We start from the raw sequence: 16,257 nt of genomic DNA, 5'->3' as shown, positions 1-16,257 counted from the left end.
TAAGCGGCTGCCTCTGAAGTCGGGAATTGTCTCTAGTTTCTTGTCAGGGAATCTCATAAAATTGTCCGTTCCCCACAGTGGTGCAAGCGGTATCTCCAGCACCACCGTATTGCATGGCTCAGGTGAGGTGGGCAACCGCAACCTAAGGTGCCTCTCCCCCATTGCCTCCCTCCCCCCACAAGCAAAGTTAATTCCTCTGCTATGGGCTGTTGGACTGAGCACACCTCATGTCTCGTCTCAGCTAGAACCTCTCTCCAAGGAGAAGCTTCCTAAATATGCCCCCTTCTCCCTTTCGTGTAACCCAGACTGCTGCCTCCCTTGGACGAGCTCATATGACAGTAGCTGGTGGGCTGGGGGGCTCAGGTTGAGTGCCGTTGCTCGGCACAGGACTAGCCGTGGTTGAAGGAGGCACGCTCTCCACGGAATCTCCCGATTGCATCTCAGGGGTCCTCTGTGGGCTGGGCTCCTCAGAGTGGTCCATGTTGCCTTGGACTTCTTTCCCTCTTTGGATCAGCTGCTCTAAGGTCTTGGGCAAGGGATAGCTCAAGAAGCGTTTCAGTTTGGGCTGGAGGGTGCCTACCACGTACTGGATAATTTCCTCCTCATCTGCATCAACATAGAGGGTCTGGTACAAGTCTCTCTTGCGCCAAAGGAACTGGTCCAAGGGCTCTCCCTCTTTCTGGGGCAAATCCAGCTCCCTTTTGATAGCATCCCTAGTCAGAGTGCCCTCGCTGTACTGCAGGAACTCCTTCTTAAACTCGACCCAGTTCTTGACAGAGTCTTGCTTGTATTCCCACCACTTTTTAGCTGGGCCGTTCATGTGGTTTTGGATCTGGGACAACCAGTACTCCTCTGTTCCACCCACCTGCTTTAAGTATTCCTCCAAGTGGCTCAAGAACTCCCGGGGATCCTCAAAGACCTGAGTCTCCACTGGGGAGGCTGGAGCATCCTCTGACACAGAGACCCACTGGTAGGAATCGTGGGCCTGAGGGATGCTGGGCACCTCCCCAGGAGGAGGGGTCAGCGCATACATCTGGCTCATATCAAGGGCATAGTCATAAATCTCCCCCTCGCTTGGCCTTATCTCTGGGCCTCCCACCCCAACGGACACAGTCTGCTTGCCATGCTCCCCAGGGCAATATTTGCCTCCCATGGACTCCAGACGGTCGGCCCATTTCTCCAGACGGAAGAAGACCTCCTTCCAAACATTCATCTCTCTCTTGACCCACCTCTCCAGATGGGCAATGGTCTCCTGGCATCTGGCCAGACAGGCCTTGATGGACTTCTTCCATCTTTGGTTATCAGTTGGGACATGGTCCTCTAAGTTATTCTCTAACTTCCCCACTGATTTCTGCAAGCCTTTCAGCTCGCGCTCCACCTGCTTGGAGACCTCAGACAGGAGGTGCCGGTGGGTCCTCCTGACATGCTCCAACATTTCTGCCCTGCATTTCCCTATCTGCAGGATCACATTGGGCTTGTTGGCAACTCCACGGTGCCCCTGGAAGGAGTGGATGCCCGCATTGGTGACATTATCCAGCTGCATGGCTCCGACCGTGCGAGTGCCAAACACAGAAAGAACTGGGTTGTAAGCCCTGGCGCTAGACCTGGCTCTCAGAAACCCCACCACAACACTTCCCAAAATGCACACAGACACTTTTAAACCCCCCCCTCAAAGGACTTTTTGACACAAACACAACCAAATCAGATATCACCGCAGAGCGAGCTGTTCGGTCCCCGTGGATCCCAGAGAGAGTTGTAGGTAAATTTCTCCTGGTGCCCAGCTGGAAATGCCGCTCTCAGGTGCTCAGGGTCTCCCAGAGAGAGTCAGGATCCTCCAGGAACAAGGAGAGGAGTTGGCTAAGACGTCCAGCCCCACACGCGTGCCCGCTACCTGCTCAATCCGGAGCTGAGAATCTTGAATGGTGGAGAGTCCCCGCTGGAGAAAAAAGCACACAGAGATGCACAGAGAAGCTGGAAGCTGCTGCAAAAATCCCGGTGATTTCTCCTCTGGTAAACTTGGTGAGTCAAAAAACGCTTTCACTAGAGATGCAAAGAGCTGCTTCTCTTCCCTGTCTGAACTGCACTAGTCCAGGCTCTTCCATCTACTTATACCCCACACAGCTCAACATGTGGGTGGTGCCCTGCCTCCTCTCGCACTCTCAGCACAGCGTTCATTGGAGGAAAAGCGAGGCTGGTGTCTGTGGCAACCCAGATCTTGGCAGCCTCCCCTCGCTTCCCACCCCCTCGCACACGCCCCCAGACTCGACGCGAGAAGCACTTGAAAGGTGCTGGAGACAGTTGGATAGATGGATGAGTAATCGCACCTTCCGCCTTTCAGATTGCAGGAAAAATACTTATTCATTCCACAACTATTTACTCAGCAAGGTCATCATTAGCATGCTTCCCCTGGCAGGACTCGCAGAGGGGGAGATGAGGAGGAATGCAGTGTGTCACACCAAGACAGACACCCACGGGCCCCCACACACCCTCACATGCACACGCACACACACCGTGCGAGCTCACTCCTAATGGCAATGCTTGGAAATGGTGGTAAATCAGCAGGAAAAAAAAAAAAAAAAAAAGAAAAAAAAAAAAAAGAAAAGAAAGAGAGGAGGGGGGGAAAGAGAGGGGGAAACACTCCAAGGAGACACTTCAGTACAAACTGGAGCACTCTGGACTTTCTAACGCATTGATAGGTGGGAGTTATCCCCACTGCTTAATTGCACCAGACCAACCGCTATCTTGGGATTATCCGGTAAGGGAGGGGGATGGCATCCTGGTTTTTACACCAAATTAAATCCGCCCATTAAAAGCCTATTCCGTACTTAGCTTGAATCAGATGCTTAATCAGTTAGCCAACCCACAAGCACAGATGAAGCTACATTTGTTCTTCCCTCTTGACAAAGCAGGAAAAGCCAACCATAAAAGGAATCTCCGGGTCTTATATAAGCCAGAGATAAAGGATTCCCTAATCCGAGAGAGTTCCCCACCGGAACACCCTCGGAGAGGTGCTGAGGACATCTGGGGTGACTCGTCTCCTCCCAGTGACAGTGGCCGGAGGCAGTGGGATGCTGATTCATGAATATCACCTAAAAAAGGGTTTCAAGCCTGTTGGCAGCGAGGAGGTGCCCTGCCTCCACTCGGGGTGGTGGGCAGTGTGCCAGGGAGGCTGAGGATGGGTCCCCGCTCCCACAGCTCCTGGCCACGTGTTTCCTGGTGGGACTGCAGCCAGCCTGGTAAGAATGGAATGCAGGGGAGACGGGTGGTCTTTCAGTGAACTCCTGCTGAAAGAAAACCTCGGTGACCCCATGAATTTGGTTAAAACAGAGTCCCCTTGGAACAAACTGGCGGTGGTTAAGCCGAAGGGTGTGAGGGTCAGGGGTCAGGACTCCTTTTCACACCCCCATAGCCACGTGCAGCAGGAGGGTGTGTGCCTGTTCCCTACCAGGTGACGGCACAGGGACAAACACCACTGCTGTGGGGCTCTCAGGAAACAGGAGGGTTATTTAGGGCAATAGCAAACTGACAGAGAAGACCTGCATGGTTTGGTTGAAGGTGGGGATTGACAGTGAACGGGGAAGGAGACAAAAGCCTCGGGGGTGTAAATGCAGGAATCCTAAACCCAACAGACCCTCCCAAAGCCACTTTATCCCACACACGTATCGTGATAGTGAGATAACTGCCCTCTGCCTTGCTTACTTCTCCACTTTCACGCAGCTTTCCTAAGCATGAGATTTTAATTCATCTCTCTTTGTGTTTAGAAAGGGCCAAATGTCAGTCATCTGAGAGTTTGGGACAGATCTGGAGCCTTTTATGCTGTAGTGTCCATACCCCAGAGAGTCTGCCTTAAACCTGCATCGCCACTAAGACATCACACGAACTGGGAGAAACTGTGCAATCTCTGTATCTCCGGATTAGTGCAAAGATATTGTACTGGGTCTGGCTGAGCTGGAACTGGTTTTCCCCTCTAGCAGCCCCACGGTGCTGTGGTTTATGCTGGGAGCTGGCAGGGAGTTGGCAGCACCCTGGTGTGGTGGCTGCTGCTGAGCGGTGCTTACGCAGCACCAAGGCTCTTCCCAATATTCTCCCCCCACAGTGGGACGGGGTGGGCAGGATCTTGGGAGGGGACACAGCCAGGACAGCTGACCCCAGCTGACCCAAGGGACATTCCAGACCATGTGACGTCTGCTCAGTATAAAGCTGGGAGAAAAGAGGAAGGGGATGGGGTCACCCTTGGTCCTCCGAGGCAACTACTATGCGTATGGGAGCCCTGCTTCCTGAGAAGGCCCCACATCGCCTCTCCATGGGAAGTAGAGAATAAATCTGTTTTCTCTTTTTTTTTTTGCTTCCACGCCCGGACCTTTGCTTCGCTTTGCTTATATTAAAACTGCTTTCGTTTTACCCGCAAGGGTTGGTCTATCTTATTTCCTTTCCCCTCTTTGCCCTGTTGAGAAAACAAGGGGAAAGGGGGGGAAGTGATAGAGCGACTTGGCGGGTACCTGGCGTTTAGCCAAGGTCAAACCACCACAGATGTCCTCCAGAAAGTTTTTCACCCAGGATCCCCAGAAATGACCCTTAGGAGACTGCTAGTGGACGGGGACAGGTTACAGACTTAACTTTGCAAGGTGACCTGGTTTCAACCTCGGCTTGTCCCATCAGATGCCAGTCTGGGATGAACTGGCTATAAAACCTGCTCCACCGCATCTGGCTCTTTCCAACCTCTGCTACCTCTCTTCTCCCTCAGTTTTCAATGTGTGGGGATTTATCAGTCCGAACGGCCTCGTTTGGCACTTAGTTCTGGTCATTGGATCTCAGGACTATTAAGGCTTGGAAGGGACCTCAGGAGGTTTCTAGCTTGTCTTCCTACTCTAAGTTGTCAGCTACTGGGTCAGATGAGGTGATTCAGGTTTCAGATACTGAAAACCCCAGGGATGGGGATTGCTCAACCCTCTTTGGGCAACCTGCTCCACTGCATGACTGTCCTCAGCGGGAAAACCTTTTTCCTTACACCAGACTGCGTGTCTCATTTCAATTTATACTCAACATCTCTTGTCCTCTCACCAGTCACCTCTGTGAAGAGCCTGGCTCTACCTCCTTGGTAACCTCCCCAAAGGCACAGGAGAGTGCTGTTAGGTCCCCCCAAAGCCTTTGCTTCTGCAGGCTGGACAAGCCCTCGTCCCACACCAGGCACCAGGCAAGTGCTCTAGCCTCGACCACCTCAATGACCTGTGCTGAACTCAGTCCAGTTGATCAAGTCTCATACTAAGGGGAGTAAACCTGATTTCAGCAGCTAGATATAGTTTAATACACTCTGAGTAGAGGGGGATAATCACTTTCCATTGATCTCCTGGCTGTACTCGTGCTTCCACAGACCAGGATACGTATTTTGCTGCCAGGACACGCTGCTGGATCATACCCAGCCTGCTGTCTCCCAGCCCTCCCAGGTCCATTTCTGCCAATCAGTTGCTGCCAGAGACTCTGTTCCCAGGCAAAAAAATTTGTCCTTGATGAATATCATAAGGTTTCTGTTGGTCTTTTTCTCCAGCTTGTCCAGGTCTTTAGGTTCACCTCGTTCATCCACCTTTCCACAGAGCTCTCCTCCTGATCTGTGTGCTCTTCTTCTGTGGAGGTGGTGGGGGAGACAGGGGAGGCGAGGAGGAACGGGGGTTTTCCTTCTGGACCTGCTGGGGAATGACTTGCTGATTAAGACATAGTGATAAGCGTTTTCATTTTATTTCTAATTAAAGTAAGGTGCGTGGGCAGAGGAGGAGGAGAGAGGGGAGCCGGAAGAAAAGGGAGGAGGGAGAGCTCGAGTGATGGGAGCTGACAGGGAGAGGCAATTTGAGGCAGACAGACAATTTCCGGGCACAGACAGACAGACAGGCACAGAAGGACAAGAGCCATGGACTGGGGCAGGCTGGGGAGAAGGCTTTCTCACTACAGCAGCTTTATCCCAGGGCTTCACAAAGAGGCAGCCACATTTCTGTTTAAATCAGCTGCTTGGTCTCAGGGGAGCTGGCAGTGGGATGGATGGAGGGAGGGAGGGAGGGATGGATGGATGGATGGATGGATGGATGGATGGAGGAGAATGCAGGACATGTGGTCCTCTGGATGGCCACAGGAGATCGGAGACAAGAGTGGGGCAAGAAGAGCAGAAAGGGAGGTGGGAAGTCAGTACGAAGGAGGAAGAAAAATTGTGATCAGTGAGGAGGAGTATTTTCCTCCAAAAAAGCTGAGCAGGAGCAAGGAAGAGAGAGAAAACAGTAAAAGCCACATCTCAGAGCTCAGCAGGAATGGTGTCAATGTGGGTTGTCTCCCTAGAGCTTCCTGAACAGTTTTAAACCACAGGATTTAGGATCAGACCCAAAAAAAAAAAAAAAAAAAAAAAAAATGAGGAGAGAGAAAGAGAAAAGCCAACAGACTAATTACAGGCAGGCAAAAGGAGCATGTGGCAGCGAGCAGCAACAGAAAATCCCGCTGCAGGGAGGGAGACCAGCTGAAAGGGACACTGAGGCATAGCCAGCACTCGGCACCTTCCCCAGTGCTGTCACAACAGGGCTTTGCCAAGGACACGATGGATCCCGAGCCTGGTGACACTCACCCCCTGCAGCCGTTCAGGGTGCGGGTTTTTGCTGCACCTCGCTTTAGATGTTGATGGGGTTTAAGGATTGGGTTGGGTTTTTTTTGGTTGACATCCTTCTGCCACCTCGTCGGGATGAGCGTTTTCCTCTGATCTACCTTATGGCAAGTCATGCCACTTCTTGGAGATGAGCCTGAGCTGTGAGCCAGATGAACCTGGTGGGTGAGTGAGAAGGGGGAGATCCCAGGGCTTGGGAAAGTTGATGGTGCAGCCGAGTTCTGCTGTCTTTTAGTGGCTTATGCTCAGAAGAGCTCTGCTAGATGCTGTATTACCCTACTGTGATGCCAGGGTGCCTCCCCAGTTATGCATTGCAATCTGCATTGCGTTCCTTCCCTCAGTTACTGTCTGGAGGACCCTATCTTTCACCAAGGACTCCACAAAGTGCCTAAAGTTAAAATTCCAAAGGCCGGTGTGCAATTAATGCCATACTCTTGCAGGAATTATTTTTTCCTACTGGTGAAGAAGGAATTTTCTGTGTTATCCTATATCTGCTGTGCTAGAATTTTCCCTTTCTTCCCAGAATTGCTTCCTCCCTCTACAAGAAAAAAGACAAACAAAACAACAACAACAACAACAAAAAACATCCCACAATCCCTCCCCTCAGCCTCCATGTCATTTCAATACCTATGAATTCACCTATAGGTTACCAGACAAAGTTGGCCAGTCATTTATTTGGTAGCAAAACCCTCAAGAAAGGAATGAAATTAAGAGGCAACCAAGGTGTTAGTCTTTTAAAATTTATAAATATATATATATATAAAGAAGAAGGGAAAGAATAGCACATTTAATTTACGCCATATGCCCCTATTCATCCATCTCCAGCACCAGAACACTTTATTACACTGAAGCTGGCTCTCACAACGCAGAGTTTCGCATTCAAAACACGGTTCACGTCAGCAGCTGCATTGTTCTTAGCCACCCCTTGTCCTCCACGGCTGGGGCCCACACGTCACTTGCTGGGAGGGTGGGGAAGCAAGTGAGAAACTGAGGGCAGCCCGCTATCAATATTAACAATAATCATAATAATTATTATTATTATTAGTGCCACTCCTTTTGGCGCAGAGGAGCCTGCAAGTTCTCTCTCTTTTTAATTTTCATCTGAAAAAGCCTACTTTGTGGGCAATATAGAGGGCTTTGTTTCCAGACTAAAAATATCTTCTGTATTTTAGAGTTGGTTTGTTTTGTTGGTTTTTTTCTCCCCTTATTTAATGGGATATTTGTTATTTTTGTTTCCTTGCTGGGCAAAGGCAATGTTAATGAGTGCCTCCTTGTGCTTCATTTGCCTCCTCAAGCCTGCCTGAGGCTAAATCAAGAAAGTCAGAGGAGGTGTCAGTATTCTTCACTGCAAGAACCTGAACCGTGGTGTTGGCTGTTACGACCCTCGTCAGGTCAAATCGAAAGACATCTCCAAACAAACTTCATTTCCCTCCCGTGCGCATCACTGATGAGCTGGTATAATTATTGGGTTTTGCTCGCAAAACAAGCAAGCCCCATGTCAAAGGGTCTGATTCATACCTGGTTTATGAATTTTAATCGGCCTTTATGCCACATGGCTGAAAGGCTGAATCTGGCCCGTGTTTGGCTGCGCACCGTCTCTTCCCCCACCCGCTCCCCTTTAGGATGCCCCTCTAAGTGTTCTAGTAAAAGTTTCTGAATTTAGTGCTTTTTTACTCCTCCTCAGCAGCAAACGCTGAACATCACATGTCTGCTAAATAAGGAAAAGCGGTGGGGTGGCTGTGAAGCGCATGGCCCTGGTTCATCTCCTGGTGTGGCTGAGAGAGACTCACCGATCCAGGAGAACTGTGCTCCCCACCGACTGCCGCAATGATGCGGCCGTGCTGATCTAAGGGTTATCTTGCCATCCCTGGAGCCAGTCCCACCCTCCCCTTCAGCCATGGCTCTGCTTTACCATTCCTACATGGGTTTTATGTCAACACCCCCGTGGCAGGATGAGATGGCATCCAGTGGTGACGGTAGAGGAGCCCTGGGAGATCACAACCCCACAGGGAAAATGGGACATTGTCCTTTCTGGTGGCAGATTGCTGGGCTGTCAAACCATACCCTAGATCACGTGGTGAGCCAGGGGAAGCTGTGCAGCCACATCTTTGGAAGAACCAGCTACTCACAATGAAGAGAGAGTGGCTCCTACTGCCCCACAGCTTACTTGCTAATCCTTCTCCTCAGAGACATCATGCTGTTCCCATGGATGAGGCTGTGTTAAGCCTCCTCCCTCTCCTTCACTTCCTCAGCACGTACATGGATTTTTCCTCCTGGACTAAGGCATGTGTGAAGGGCGTTAGGGGTGGTGGGAGCCTGGTTTTCCATCTGGGAAGCTAGACTGGCTCATGGGAAGATTTCTGAGCTGCAGAATCCCTGTGGGGAGAAGGAAACAATGGAAGATTCTTGTGACCCTAACAGAAATCACTGCCTTGTTTTGGTTGTTAGCAGCCGGTCCAGATTTCTTGGAGAATCCACCACAACCCCTTTTCCTCATCAAATTACACAGTCCTACCCCTCCTGTGAGTGGCAACGGCTCTGTTCCCTTGAGGGCAAGTGTCAGAGAAAGCTAAGGGATGCTCAGAGAAAGAAGGTCCAGGTTTTCAGGGGATGCAGAAGCCTCTTTGGGCATGGTACTGTAGGTATCCTCCAAGATGTGCAACAGCAACAAAATCAATGTTTGTTTGGACGCCTCTGTGCTAACCTCATTCTCAAATTCCCTATTAACTTCCTTCTGGCTGATGACCTTAACCTGAGTTAGAGAGCTCCAGATGGATAACAGGGACGTGCTAAACAGGATTATTTTTTTTTTTCTGTTTTCAGATCCAGACCCCTGCATTTGCAAATGTCTATCGTTTAGTCTTCTGTTCATTCAAAAGTAGTTCTTCTTTGCCTGAACCATGAAGCAGTTATTGCCTCGCTGAAGAGATAGGCAGTTTTTCTCTCTGCAGGCAAACATAAACCCCACCTAAATGCTTTATTTGCCCTCATTCAGACTGAAATCCCAAAGCATTTTCAAACCTGCCTAGCCCAGCCTGGTTAGGATTTGACCACATAGGCATCTTTGGACAATACCCCAAGCCGTGCTGGGCCAAATTTGTCACTAGGGTTTCAACCCAGGACCCCTCAGTGATGGGACTTCCCTAAGGGTAAAGGAAACACTAAATGTTTTATTATAACTCATTTTGTGGACAGTTTGTTTACGTGCTTGGATGGTGATTTCCTCACCCATGGACCAGAAACATCCTCCCTCAATGGTGGGGTACAGGATGCTCTACGTCTCTCTTAATAGGAATGTGTGTTTGGCTATTTTACGGATGTGTCCTTAACGTATCAGTTAATGTCTGGCTCCATTAATGCATTGCAAAGGGCACCAAAGGGACACAGGGCTTTTCCATGGTCGCAGTGGGACACAAGTCTGCTCTTGCCAGCCAAACCTGTGCCTCCAGAGCTCTGTATGCTGACGTCTGTCAGATCTCAGCTAGCTGATCTCACAGCCATCATCACTATGAAGTCATAAACTAGGTCACCACTCACCTGTTTTCAGTAATTGTATAACTCACTAGTGACTCAATTTACCTTTTTTTTCCAGCTTTTTCCTTTTGCTTCTCCTTCTTCTAAGCTATTTTTCTTATTTTCGTCTCCCCCAGTCATCACTGTTAACAAAGGATTTCCCCTAAGCATCCTTGCTTTTCATTGCTAATCTCTCCTAGTCACGGGGAGCCACAGCTTGAGTCAGTGTAGTTGTGTCCCCTTGGCACAAGATAACAACAGAGCAGCTGCCTCACGTGGTAATGGAGAGCCTGAATCACTAATAACAGAAAGGGTAATATTAGGTCACTTCTGAAGAGAAGGGAGCTTCATTCAGCGCATCCTCATCCCAGCCTAATTCAACCAGCTTTCCATTTCCATTATTTAAGTCCCTGTAAATGAGAGATGGATAATTAGGGACAGCAGGGAAGCTCAGGGGAAACAGAGGAATGTGAGAAGCAAGCAACAAACTGTGCTGATTTCTTCTTTCTGAATGTATGAGGCCCCAAACATCACTAAAAAACATATTAGATCAGGGCTAGCAGGAGCTGGGGAGTGAGTTGCTGTGTAAAGCTCTCCAGGAGCTTTCACTTCCCCCAGAAAAACCTCAGCACAGTGCCACAGCTCCCCAGTACATCACTATCCCCACACTGAACACAACCGCTTGGTGGTCTCAGGCTGGAGATCACCAGGTCCGTGGGATCAAAGCATTGCAGAGGTTTCACATCTCCGCAGTGAGAAAGGGGTGTGTTTGGGACCATGCAGCAAGTAGGGGGGTTAGGTCAATGTGTAGGGCCTATTTACAGCTTAAGACCTGGAATGTCCCTGGGCCAGGGGCTGCGAGTCCCACATGAGGTGCAGTCTGCTCTGAGACAGCATGAGGAGGACAAGGAAAGGGAAGGAGGCACCCTTTAAGGACAGAGCATATGTTTGGGAAAGAAGTGATCCTGACACCAGTGTTTGCCTTGCTAGTGTCTCCCTACATGATCACGGGGAATTACTCGATCTCCCTTCTACTTGTAGAGGTTGTCTCTCAAGAGGTCTGATCCCAGCTGGAAAGAGGACTGCTGAGAATGGAACATTTGTCCCCACAGAACTGTTAAAACTTAGCAAGGCCAACACCGGGGGAAAAATTTTTTACAAAAAGGAAAGGAAGGAGAGGAAAGGAAAGGAAAGGAAAGGAAAGGAAAGGAAAGGAAAGGAAAGGAAAGGAAAGGAAAGGAAAGGAAAGGAAAGGAAAGGAAAGGAAAGGAAAGGAAAGGAAAGGAAAGGAAAGGAAAGGAAAGGAAAGGAAAGGAAAGGAAAGGAAAGGAAAGGAAAGGAAAGGAAAGGAAAGGAAAGGAAAGGAAAGGAAAGGAAAGGAAAGGAAAGGAAAGGAAAGGAAAGGAAAGGAAAGGAAAGGAAAGGAAAGGAAAGGAAAGGAAAGAAAAGAAAAGAAAAGAAAAGAAAAGAAAAGAAAAGAAAAGAAAAGAAAAGAAAAGAAAAGAAAAGAAAAGAAAAGAAAAGAAAAGAAAAGAAAAGAAAAGAAAAGGAAAGGAAAGGAAAGGAAAAAAAGAAAAAGGGAAAAAAGAAAAATCAGTGGCTAAACCATAGCCAGCGTTGTTTACTCCTGATTTTAGTGAAAGGTCCCTAAGGATTGAAGAACAATTTTTTAATGTCCCTCGGGCACGACCTGGGGAGGGATGATCCTGCCGCGATGTTACGGGGACGGGATAGGCAGCCCTGCCTTGTTGCTGGGCTCCTGATTTCAGCTCGGTGGATGCCGGGGAGGTGGTGGCAGCTCCCTCCCAGCACAATAGGATTTTAGCTCTCCGTGGGTCCTCACAGGAATGTTGCAACAGAGAGAGGGAAGGATCTGGGGGGAGATGCAGAGGCATCCAGCCAACCTAGCCAACGCTCCTTTGCCGATCGCCGCCGTTTCTCCCCGCTTGACACAGATGGCGGCCTCGCCAGTGACCTTCTCAAAGAAACCCCAGCCCACGCGGTGGGGGAGGACACGGTGTCCTGGGTTTCCCACTTCACACCCCCATTTGCTGTTTTTCAGCAGTCGGGTTTAGCTGCAGGGAGGAAGGGAAAGGCAAAGCAGCTCCTTATTAATGGGTTCCTTAACGAGAAGCCTGACAGAGGTTCGTATCCATCCCTGCCGCTACCTGAAACCATCCCTAAATGAGACACAGAGGTGGGAGGGTGTGTGGGGGAGAAGGGATGAGTGGGAACAAGGAGAGGGGCAGACAAAAGGGATGAGTAGCGTGTGTGCCGGAGATCGGATCTGCTGCACGCTCCTGCCTTTCCCCCATCTGCCTGCAAACAGGGAAGGGAGACAATCTGCCGTGAGCTTTGCAGGGGGTGAAAATGGGCCAGGGTAACACCCCCGGGGCATTGCTAAAATAGGGATGCTGTGGGCATGGCTCCCCAAATGTGGTGCCTACTCAGGGAGGGGTTATAGACATTTTTCCTCCTCCCCAGGCTCTGCATCGGGGAAAGGGAGAGAGTCCCTGCAGTGCTGCTTTGTTCAGAGCCGGGAAGGCTCTCTGAAACGATGCTTAGGGAGGTTATGAAGGAGGGGGAAACCCTAAAATTTAGTTTTATGCCCCCCAAGATGAACACATGCAGACCACTCCTTCCTATCTGCTTCTTGCTTTCCAAAATCCTCCAGCTGTCCCCCCAAGTTTTACATGTGATGGATGTGAAAAGCACCGTTTGTCTGCTATGTCAGGTCTCGTGAGGACCAAGCAATCAGGGTACCCCCATGTTTCTGCCAGCAGTTGTGCAGGAAGCTGACTGAACCTCCACCTCTACCCACCATCTCTAGTTTGGGGAGAATGTGTGTGTGTCTTAAAATCATGTTTGTCACTTACATTATTAACAAGGAAATTGTTGTTGTCCAGAATACTCATGGGATAGGGCACCTTTCGCAGGGGTTGTGGAAAACCACATTCAGAGCACATCTCTTTGAACTAGAACATGAATCGTCATTTCTTGACAACTGAAGAGCTCTGACTTCCACGCAGCTAACTAGCCATCTTCTGCAAAAGCTTTACTATTTTGCATAACGGATCAAACATCCATCTGGCCAGACCAAGGTATAGACCTACCAATCTTAAATCTTGGACTACGTACCCCAGGCTGTGCATCCCGTATCTCACAGGAGAGCCAACACCACCTCCCAGCTTGTGCATATTCAATCACACACAAAGCACAGGGATCTCACAGGGAGTGACAAAGTCTCGTCCAGAAGTGCCTCAGCAGGTGTCACAAGGGTCCAGACTAAGAAGGGATCTGAACTCACATCATCCAGGCTGGTCAACCCTGAGAGTGCCTTAGTTCTTTGCTCAGCCCCATAAACACAGGGTTTCCCATCAGGCCCTGTTAGGTCTGGATGAGCTTGCACGGTGGTCTGGCTCATTCTCTGAAAGGACACCTCCTCTTCTTAATTTAGGCGCTGAATGACCAGCGCAGAACTTTTTCCTTCTTCCTTCCTCATGTCCTCTCTCCAAATATTTGGACAGATTGCCTGTGGCATTTAGAACAGCTAAAATTATCTCAGTTAACTCTGTCTCTGGTGTTTTCCTTTGTTCTCTTTTTCTTTCTGGCTTTTTCCTTTCAGGCAGTTGGAACACATCCTTTAGACACACTTTAAAAACAAAAGAAAAAAGACCCTACCCTAAACCCCCCAACAGCTAAGTTTCATGTAGCTTCAGTTAAGCTTTATTTAGAACATGGATTAAATAGGTGATGTTGAAAATATGAGAAAACCCATTGCTCCAGTATTCATCCATTGGAAACAAGAGAGTAATCTTACTCATCTCATCCACCAAAATCACCCCTTTGTGGATCGCAGGTCTACTGGAGGTGTGGGAGAATGGGTTAAAAGGTTGTGCACTTTTCTTTGTGGGCACGTTTGATACCGTGAGGCAGGAATGTGACAGTGTTGTTGTGCTCTGGGATGTTCCCCTTGCCTGTCCGCATGTTCATCATAACAATATCTGGCCCTTTTTATTGACCCCTCAGTTCTGCAAATTCCCTGACAATCTGTTCTGGGAGAGAAAATTCCTTCCCAGCATCAAATTTGGCAGCTGCCTCATCCGTGTGCCTGACAGCATGAATCACCAGAGTTAAGTAACAAACCCATTTATACATCAAGTTACCATCACTGTCCAAGCAATCATTCTTATGTTTTTCAACGTGAAGCCGATTACTGTGAATTCTGCCTATACTCATCTTATTCCTTCTCTTTTGTTCCCTAATTTTCCGCCCAGTAACTTCTGGATGTTTTACAAAACAGAGAAAAAACTTCAGAAGGGGGCTGGGCTGCTAGGCAAAGTCAGAAAATATTTTTCCCAAGCCCCAATAAGAGTTGTTTACTACTAATTTTACGAGTTTCTGGGAAACCTCTCAGGGAATCTCACCAAACCATGTTTGGCAAGAACGAGTGGATTGCTAATGAGGCAACGTGCCACCTGGTTTGTGCATTACTGTCTTACAAATATACCTACATACCCCCACACACTTTAATGCACCTGTTATTTTCACAAGGGTTTTTTTTCTTGGTGCTGTTTTTCTGCTTCTTATTACCAATTTTATTGCTTGGGTCTATTGACAGTTATCAGATAAAAAAGTAATTCCTGAATGCATTTGGTTTGTCTTCCTGAAAATGAAGTTTTGATGGGTTGAAATGGCAGTGGGTGATCCATCTTGAAAGGAAGACCTGGGGGAAGCACGGTGCGTTGCGAGTTTGTGGAGGCAGAGAGGGATCTGCAAAGTTATTAAGCCTGGGGAAAGCAACCGGGCTTATAGGCTGAGCGTAACTGCTGGCTTGCAATATTCGGTAACAGGCACGAAACAAATTTAGGTCAAGACTTGTGTCGCTCGGTGCTTAGCTCCAAGACAAAACCTTCAGGCTGGGTGTTCTCCTGATGTCTGAGAAGCCTGGATCCATGCAGGACACAGCCAAGGAGATGGCCATCGCCCTCTCTTTTCTGCACAGCAGCTGAGGTACCCCCATAAAGCTCAGAAAGTTCTGTCTCAGATACCTTCCTTTGATTGGTAACAAGAATTTGATGAACACAGACATCTGCTTTTCCAAACCGTCCCATCGCTGTGAGTAAAATACATCCAAGACCTCTCAGGTCTCTCTATACAACTAGAACAAACGCTAAAATTTTGTTTTCTCAGAAAAGAGTGATTCAGACTCAGGGAGAACTTAAATGTCACGTCTGGGATTTGTTCTTGCTGTGTCTCCCTCCCAGTGAGTATGTGGGTATTTCACTACGGGGCAGATATTGCAAATATTCAGCCAGATCCAGATAATTTCTCTTAGGCAGCAGCAGGACTACAGCCTGCATCACTTCAAGGCACATGCTTCAAGCACGGGGCTACTGCACATAAGGACAGCAGTGCTGTTATTCATAGCCTGGATTCTTAAGAGCTAAATCTTAAAGGGAAACTTTAAAGAACTCCTAGTGACCTCCTCCGCAAAGGATGGGCTAAAAATCTCAACATCTTTTTGACATCAGCCTTAAGGAGGGAGAAGGAAAGGGCTATGTAACAGGCATAGTTTGGCAGCTGGGCTTCATTAACTCTGTTTTTCAAAGATGTATTGATCTCTCCAAAATAACAATTGGGTTATCTCAAGCCCCATATTCCATCCTCTTTAGTATGTCCCCTCACAGCTATTGCAGTAGATAGGAAGCACCCACCGTCCCTCTTGTGCCATTATCTCATTCGTTCCCTAACATATTAAACTGCCATCAAAGATGAGGTTTGCATAGTTTGTTGCCTACTGGAGCCTTACATTTCCAAACTATTGCTGCTGCTGTTGAGTATTTTGTAGCACTTTTTTCACGCAGTCCATTCTTGCTAATGAGCTCACTTGGGGGTCTGCAGAACTGCAGGGAAAATGGAGACAAGCAACCTTCCTGCTGGGAGACCTTTGCAAACCTCAAGGAGCCTTTTTCAGAAACAGGAGTTCCATGTTCTTAATGAGATCTTTTTCAGAAAATTCTGGGGAAAAAAAAAGAGAAAGAAGAGAAAATAGCGACAGCAAAATAGAGATAATCGCTAAAAATGTTTTTCAAGTAAACCTGAAG

At 48.6% G+C, this 16,257-nt stretch overlaps 1 protein-coding gene across 1 annotated transcript; it reads right to left on the bottom strand.

The window, feature by feature from the left end:
- Positions 1 to 328: 328 nt before the first annotated feature.
- On the bottom strand, positions 329 to 1,543 carry ARC (activity regulated cytoskeleton associated protein). The gene has a single exon (XM_074897564.1). It carries the CDS (start codon positions 1,541 to 1,543, stop codon positions 329 to 331), a length of 1,215 nt encoding a protein of 404 aa, XP_074753665.1.
- Between the last annotated feature and the right edge of the window lie 14,714 nt (positions 1,544 to 16,257).

This window comes from Athene noctua, chromosome 2, assembly GCF_965140245.1.
Source record: "Athene noctua chromosome 2, bAthNoc1.hap1.1, whole genome shotgun sequence".
NCBI lineage: Eukaryota > Metazoa > Chordata > Aves > Strigiformes > Strigidae > Athene > Athene noctua.
This window is presented reverse-complemented; position numbering and strand designations above follow the sequence as displayed.